This window comes from Pteropus alecto, unplaced genomic scaffold (assembly GCF_000325575.1).
Source record: "Pteropus alecto unplaced genomic scaffold, ASM32557v1 scaffold326, whole genome shotgun sequence".
Lineage (NCBI taxonomy): Eukaryota > Metazoa > Chordata > Mammalia > Chiroptera > Pteropodidae > Pteropus > Pteropus alecto.
The window spans coordinates 1,184,361-1,191,946 of record NW_006438873.1 but is presented as its reverse complement, the minus strand read 5'-3'; the positions used below and the strand labels follow the sequence as shown (position 1 = coordinate 1,191,946).

At 56.8% G+C, this 7,586-nt stretch overlaps 2 protein-coding genes across 8 annotated transcripts in view; one reads left to right on the top strand and one right to left on the bottom strand.

The window, feature by feature from the left end:
* Positions 1 to 413: 413 nt before the first annotated feature.
* On the bottom strand, positions 414 to 7,513 carry FIZ1 (FLT3 interacting zinc finger 1). Of its 4 annotated transcripts, XM_015592577.2 has the most exons (4): positions 7,377 to 7,513; positions 7,074 to 7,215; positions 5,059 to 5,408; positions 414 to 2,615 (listed from the first exon to the last, which is right to left on the bottom strand). In XM_015592577.2, exons 2-4 carry the CDS (start codon positions 7,081 to 7,083, stop codon positions 1,419 to 1,421), a joined length of 1,557 nt encoding a protein of 518 aa, XP_015448063.1. In that variant the 5' UTR covers positions 7,084 to 7,215; positions 7,377 to 7,513; the 3' UTR covers positions 414 to 1,418. The 4 variants fall into 4 exon arrangements, with proteins under 4 accessions (XP_015448063.1, XP_006916002.1, XP_024905381.1 ...); XM_006915940.3 differs by lacking the exons at positions 7,074 to 7,215; positions 7,377 to 7,513 and adding an exon at positions 6,824 to 7,041; XM_025049613.1 differs by lacking the exons at positions 7,074 to 7,215; positions 7,377 to 7,513 and adding an exon at positions 5,920 to 6,530.
* The window catches only part of ZNF524 (zinc finger protein 524), a 3,614-nt gene continuing 3,093 nt past the window's right edge, over positions 7,066 to 7,586 (top strand). For 3 of the 4 annotated variants that reach the window (XM_006915939.3, XM_025049629.1, XM_025049625.1), the window contains exon 1: positions 7,066 to 7,372. The gene's annotated coding sequence lies outside the window, so the exon portion shown is untranslated. Of the gene's footprint in view, positions 7,488 to 7,586 lie in introns of all 4 variants that reach the window. The other variant, XM_025049628.1, reaches the window with a different exon arrangement.

Here is a 7,586-nt window from a genome sequence, read left to right as displayed (position 1 = left end):
GCCCACTCATTCTTTGATGGGCAGATCCTAACCTCGAGGTCCCAGGTAGCTTCTTAGATACATATTCAGTTGCCTGGGAGGCAGTCTAAGGGGTAGAGGTTTTTAAGGGGCATGTCCCGCATTGATGGTTTAGAAATGGCCTGTCTGATCCTAGGGAGCTCGTCTGTCCTTGGAGGTGGACCTTGTGTTTAAGGGGCAGTGTTCCAAACAAAATGATAAAAAAGAGAGGGGGCAAGGTTTCATTCAGATGAGAGTGAAACCATCTCTGATTTTAAGAGTCATGCACTATCTGAAGGACCTAACATTTCTCAGAGAGAGGGATGAAGGCTCTGTCTCTATTTAGGGTGCCTGTCTTAAGTCAGGAAGGAAGAAATCCCCACCTCCTAGAGCCAAAGACCAGAAAGAGACGGCAGTGACTGACAGGACAAGGTTTATTGGGGTCCTGGAGACATTGGGGAGTGAGATGAGGGGGTGAGGTCGAGGCTCACAGGGGGGACCCCCTAGCCAACCCCCTCTTCCCCTTGGGGTTGGGAGGAACAGAGACAGACGACCCAACAGAGATGGAGAGAGAGACCGACAGCTGCTATGGCAGAGCGGGAGGGATACCCCAGTGCCCACCACTTTCCACTCAGGTTGAGTTCGCAGAATGGGGAACTACGTGGAAGAGGAGGGGGAGTGTCTGTCCTATTCACTCTAAGGAGGGTGGGATGCAGGCCACCACCTGGGCTAGCCCATTCCAGTGAACAGGGGTGTGTGAATCTGGACCAGTCCATTCTACTGGGCAGGGGGATTCCAAACCAGCCTATTCTAGTGTTTGGGGAGATCATAAGGGTCAATCCATTCCTTAGAAGGGGAGAGGGACCTAACTGGGGAGTGGAGTTGAGTGGGGGGTGTCGACCCTGGTCCTCTTTCTGCAGAGGGAATGAAATGGGGGCGGGGGGGGCAGATTCCGGCTATATCCATTATCTGGGGGCACCAGTGACTGTGGGAGTAGCATTTGGAGGGGATTCAGGAAAATGAGGACATGCCCCCCCTCCCACACACACATTATCCAGATCAAGGTCGTTGGGAATGATGGCTCTCAGGGAGTGGGCAGACTTCCCTTGGGGGAGGCGTGCCCATCTTTTACTAGGTCCCGGAAGGTGAGAAGTACGTCTGAGGACCCGTTTCTCATTCTGACGTCCCCAAGCTTAGGGGCCCATTGATTTGAGGATATCCAGCACGGATTCAGGGGGCCTTCAAGCTCGGGAGTCTCTCCATAGACCCGAGACGCCCAAGCTGAGGGGTCTCTCACTTTATTTGCTGCCCCCCAGCTCAGGGGCCTGTGTGGGTTTCTGGTGGCCCCATCTCTCCAGCCACGATGTCCTCATCGCAGGGCCTGTTTCTGGATTTGGGTGGTCGTTGCTGAAGGGCGCAGGTCAGTCCATGCCCCGGTGCAGCTTCAGGTGCCTGGAGAGGTTGCTCAGCGTGATGAAACCCTTGCCACAGATGTGGCAAGGGAAGGGCCGCTCGGTGCCGTGCAGCAGCCGGTGGCGCTTGAGGTAGCACTCGTGGCGGAAGAATTTGCCACACTCGAGGCACGGGAACGGCTTCTCGCCTGTATGCACCAGCACGTGCCGCTCCAAGTCGCGCGGCGAGCGGAACAGCTTCTCACACTCCGAGCAGCCGAAGATCTTCTTGCCACGGCCCGAGCCAGAGGCAGGCTCCCCAGACGCGGGCTCCCCTTCCGGGGCCGCAGTGGCCGCCTCCGCCCCGCTGCCCTCGCCGTGGCTGGCGCGCCGGTGCTCCTCCAGGGCGGCCAGAGCCCCGTACAGCGCCCCGCAGTGGCCGCAGCCGTAGGTGGCTGGCCCCGAGTGTGCCTCCAGGTGGCTGGCTAGGGCCGCAGCCGATGCGAAGAAGGTCCCGCAGTCGCACTGATACAGGGTGTCTTCTGATGGCTCCGCGGTGGTTGCAGGCGCGGGGGCTTCCCCGCCGCCCTCAGGGAGCAGCCTGCCCAGCTGGGGCACGTCACCTCCAGCGGGGCCCAGGAGAAGCCCTCTGTCCCAGGCCGGCCGGGCGTCACCCGCTTCCAGGGCGCAACCCTCACCAGGGGTCTCCTGCCCTGCACCGGCCCCTGCAGCCCAGACCTTTGCTGGGGGCGCACCTGGGCCCTGTAGATCGTGCGTCAGCTTGTGCCGCTCCAGCAGCGCTGGGGCGTTAAAGTCGCGCTCGCAGCGCGGGCACTTGAAGGGCTTCACGTCGGTGTGCGCGGCCCAGTGGGCCGCCAGCTCACGGCCGTGGTCGAAGCGCCGTGCACAGGCACCGCACGCAAACGGAGGGAGCGATGCCGCCGCAGCAGCTGCCGCCTCCGACAGCCCCCAGCTGCCCGGACCTGAGACCGCCCCCTCCGGGCCCTCTCCGCCGCCAGCCCCGGCTCCCCCACATGCTGAGCAGGGCCCCACATTGCAGCAGACAGAGCAGGGCGCACTCAGGGTGGGCAAGCCAGCACCTGGCTGCATTGGGGATGGGAGCACCCCACGGTGCTGGCGCTTGAGGTGGCGGCCCAGGCTGGAACGTGAGGAGAATCGAAGCTCGCAGACTAGGCAGCAGTAGGGCTTCTCACCAGTGTGAACGACCTGGAGGGAAGGAGAGTACAGCGTCAGGGCTGAAGGTCTGGGCCACCGCACTAGATTCTTGATCTCCAAGAGAGATGCTGCTCAAGCTCCTTGTCATGTCTACAAGGCTACCATTCAGCTTCAATCCTCTCCTCTGTCTCTGCTTTAGACACTGGCATGGTTTTAGTCCCTCCAGGCTCGGGACCTTCACATGTGCTGTCCCCTGAGTCTGGGGAATTCTTCCCCCACTTCTCCTCACTGTTACTCACTGCCAACAAGCTCACTCAGAAGACTGGGACTCCTTGGGAGTGGCTAAGTGCTGAGGCTCTGAGCACGGACAGACCTGGGTTTAAAGCCCAGCTCTACCTTCCACCATGAAAACTGGGACAGGTATCTGAGGCTCTGCTTTTCTGTTCTGCAAAATGGGCACAATAAGATGTGCCACCTCACAGCTTTGTTGTAAGGACAGGGTAGTCATCATGAAATGACTAGTCAATTCCTAGAAACTAGAATTATTGACAAACTTTCCCATGTCTGACTGATGTCCTCTAAATCAGTGGATATTGGTGAGAGATGAGGGAGTGGGGGGTTGAGCAAGAGAGGGGCTTTTGTAATCACCTGGGGTGGGAGGTGGCTCTTCCAGGTACATGCTCTAAAACCTTCTACAGCAGAACTGTCCAATACAGCTTTCTGCAGTGATGGAAATGTTCCATATCTGTACTGTCCAATATGGTTACCACTAGGCACATGTGGCTGCTGAAAACCTGAAATGTGGCTAGGTGGCTAAGTAAGACTGTCTCGCTTACAGAGGTCTCTGCTGATATTGGCCTTTGTGATTTATTTAGGAGTCCTGAGACAGTGTACACAAGTTTTTAGTGTAGAGTCCCACTGATTGGTAGTGTCTGCCTGGAGAGCTGTGAGGAAGACTGTGTGTGAGGCTAGATGAGAAAGAGCACAGTGCTACATTAGTCATGTCTGCCAGGGGCAGGATGGGAAGTAGAAAGTGGGAGTGTTCCTTCAGGAAAATTGCCCAGACTCCATCCTTGACCTGGACCATTCCAGATCTCTCCTGTATCAGCCTCAGAATATGGTTAGCCTCTGTCCCCCCATGCCTCACTTGCAATTTGACATTAACCTGGTTGTTGAACTAATGTCTCTCCTAGTAGACCTGGCTCTGGGAGTACTCTGTTTTGTCTCTCCCCCTTTCTCCCAAAAAGTCTAGCCCTGTGTCTGCATATTATAGGTGACCAATAAATGCTCAGTTGAATTATAACTATTAGTGAGTAGGTGTGAGACCTTAGAGGGCTGTGAATGTCACATCAAGTTAGGGAGCTCCACCATCATCCCAAGGATCAGGGGTTTTGAGTGTGTGTGTGTGTGGAGGGGGAAGGGATCCTGGTCACCATGATGGAAGCAGAGGCTGGATGTGAGGGGGAGAGACAGGAAGTAGGAAATTGGGGCCAACACACATGATGCAAGGTCTTGAACCAAGGCAAATGCTATGGGGATGGAGAGGAGGGGACAAGCATGAAAGACCAGTGATACATCTGGTTTTACTTACCTTTGTAGCGTGAATGTTCGGCTCATAGAATAAAGTCCCCCTCCTCACAATAGCCGAGAGGTGTACATGATTCAGCTTCTGCCTGCCCTCTACCTCACCTCCTGCTCGACCTAGGCTTGCTCTACCCCAACCACATGGTCTCCCATCCCTTCCTTGTACATACCAAACTCCTTCCCACATCAGGGCCTGTGCACTTGCAGTTCCCTCTGCCTGAATGCTGTTCCCATGGCAATGCCTGCTCATACTTCAGGGCTCAGCTAAAATATCACCCTGCCCTGCCCTTCCTCACCTTGTCTGGTAGCCCACAGCTCTCTCCTCTTTACTCCCGCACATCGGCTCCTTGTCGTTTTTAAATTTTCTTCCCAACACCTCTCCCTTTCCAGAATATTCTTGCCTGTGTATTTGCTTTCTTGTTAGTGGTCTCACTGGCTCCTGACCACCTCCAATGGAATTCAATTCTTGGAGCTGACTCTATTGATTTCACTTTGGTGACCACGGTGTTGGGGAGCAGGAAAAGCCCTCAATAGATAATCGCTTAATATATGAATTAAGTACAACGTGGTGAATCTGTATTTAAAAACAGTATGGTAACGGTAAACAAAATTGCAGATGCTGGTGTTGGGACCGGGCCTGTGAGCAGGGGGATGGGAGGGGAGCAGCCTATAGGTGGGGTAAATGTCCTTTGTCTGTTTTCCTTTGTGGATTGAGTGGTGACTGAAAGAGAAACCCCTCATGTTCTGACTGGTCCAGGCACTGTGGCAGGGAGAGAGGAAGAAAAAATTTCCTAAGGGGAGGAGGTGGGTGAGTGGGCCTTGGGCCTGCTGCTTGTTGCCCAGAGTGGGGCGGGGGCTCCAAGGGCGTGTCCAGCCCTGGGAGGCAGCTGGGCCAGCCTGCAGGACTCACCTGGTGGTGCAGCAGGCCGGTGGAGTCTCGGAACCCCTTGGGGCAGGCGGAGCAGCGGTAGGGCCGCTCGCCTGTGTGAGAGCGCAGGTGGTTGGCCAGGTTGAAGCTGTGCTTGAAGCCCTTGCCGCAGCGCGGACACGCATGGGGCTTGAGCGCAGTGTGCCGGGCGAAGTGGCGCCGCAGATCCGAGCGGTAGCGGAAGCTCTTGCCACACTCACTGCAGTGAAACGGGACGCGGGGGGCGGCGGCGGGCGGTGCTGGGGCCTGGGCTGGGGCAGGGACCGGGGGCGCTGACAGCGGGGCATCATCCATGGTGGCGTGGCACGAGGGCAGTGGCGGGTGGGGGCTCTCTAGAGCGGGGAAGACACGAGGGCAGGTGAGGGAGTCACTTCTTCATCAGCCCTCCCCCATGAGGCCCCTGGGACTTAGACCCATCACTTGTCCCCAGGGAGCCCTTACCACTGTCCTATAAGCCATGCCCACCAAGACTACACCCACATTCTTTAATCTCCTCCCACTCTCTGCAAACCTTTCTCCCACTCATCTGCCACCCTTCCTGATCATTCCAAGTCGCTTCTCCCCACTGAGTGTTTTCAGCCTTACCCCATCTTTTAGAAGACTCTTGCTCCTCTAAGCCCTACTTACTACTGTTGAGCCCCGCCCACTCTTGCATGAGTCTCGCCTACTCCTTCCAAAGTCTTTCCACGGTTCCCAGAACCTCTAGTATTCCTTGACAATCCCCTTCCCACTCCCCTCTAAGCTCTTCCCACTCTCCTCTAAGGATGGAATGCCCTGGAACCTCGTATAAAACCAAACCGAAACTTTTTTTACCCGCAAACTACGGATAATAGGAGGACCTACCTCACTGCGTGGCAGTGAGGACTAGGCTGCCTGCTTACTTAGGCCTGCGCACAACAAAGTCTCAAAACGTAAGATGTTTTGATTACTACTGTCTTCTAAGTTCCTCCGAGTGTCCTCTTTAAGTCCCACCATCAAGAAACCACTAAGGACAGCCTCCAAAATCCCTTTCAATTTGTCCTTAATCCCAGCCTTTCCGTAAGCCCCATCCTTTCCGAGACCCCCTCCACTCAGCACCTCCCACTTTCTCAGCCCTTCTGAATCCTGCCCCAGAATCTTACGTCATTTTATCTGCCATTATAAAGACTTGATATTTCCACTCAGACTCCCCAAATTACTAAACTCACTGTGTGCCCAACACTTTAAGCCACACCCCTGAACAAATACCACCCCTTCTGCACTAAGCTCTTGCAACCTTCACACTGAGCCTCATTTTCCCACTTAGCCTCAGTTAGGACCCTTCAACCTAGGGTACTCCAACCATGCTCACCGAGCCACGCCCTTTATTAAGCCCCGCCCCACTGCCCAAGCCTCTCCCACTTCATCCACAGTCCTGCCCCCACCAAGCCCCCGTCCATTTCCAACCTAAGCCACGCCCCCATAGGCTCCTCCCAGTCATTGCTCCGCCCTAGCCGCCACTAAGCCACACCCCTCCCCACCCAGTCGCCTCAGGGACCTGCCCCCCCTCCCCAGTCTGCTCGAGGACCCAGGCCCCGAGAGTCTGCCTTTTGTGCCCCTCCCCCCTGTCTCTAAAAGGTGCGGCCCCGGGCGCCTGGTTCGAGGGCAGGTCAGGCGGGATCCACGGACGGGCGAGTCCACCTCGTTCCTACGGCGCGGGGGTTCTGGAACCCTGAGACCGCCCCGGGAGGCCAGGAAAGTCAGTCGGCTTTCCTCTTTAATTACTTACACCTCCCTCTGGGCGCCGACATTTTGGGCAGCGGGGGCAGCGTCACTTCCACCCGGGGGGCCCCTCGACTTCCGCCTCGGCTCCCTTCTCCCCCGCACTCCCCCTTTCTCCCGCCTTCTTGGCCTCCCTCCCGTCCCAGCCACCCGCCCTTCTCCCTCTTTCTAGTCCCTTTCCCAGCACTGGCAATTAGAGAAGTCAGGTCGGCGCCATCTTGGGTGAGGGCAGGAAGGGGGCGTGGCTTGAGAGTGACCTGGCGCCATCCAGACTAAGGGCAACCCTTCGAGCGCTCATCTCCTCGCCGTGTCGACGCAAGGGCGTGATAGCGCAGATGAGGGCAGATTGGAGTCCATTCTCGCAGCCTTGGGCTCCTCCTGGGTAGGATGTAGAGTTGCCTCAAGAGAAAAGAGAAATGGAAGTTCCGATTGCGATCGATTAGGAGAAAAGAGCTGGCTCCATCTTGTCCTCAGCCCTCCAGAGGACTTTGAAGCTTATCAGGCGCCATGTTAATTACGGGAAGGAGCAGCCATTTTCCCGCTGCTCATCGTATCGGTACCTGTCTTTGATTGGGTCAACAGATGGGTACTTTGTGTGAGGAAAGACATTTCTACGTGGTTGGGGATGTGCGGGTGGGTTATTTCCCGCTCTGTGCCAGCGAAGGTGCCAGGTGCGCAGACGTGGACGTGACCGGCCCTTAGGACCCAGCGCGTCCCTTTGTTCCCCTGGGCGCGGGCCCGACGGCGACGGGGGCGGGGCCGCCGGCGTC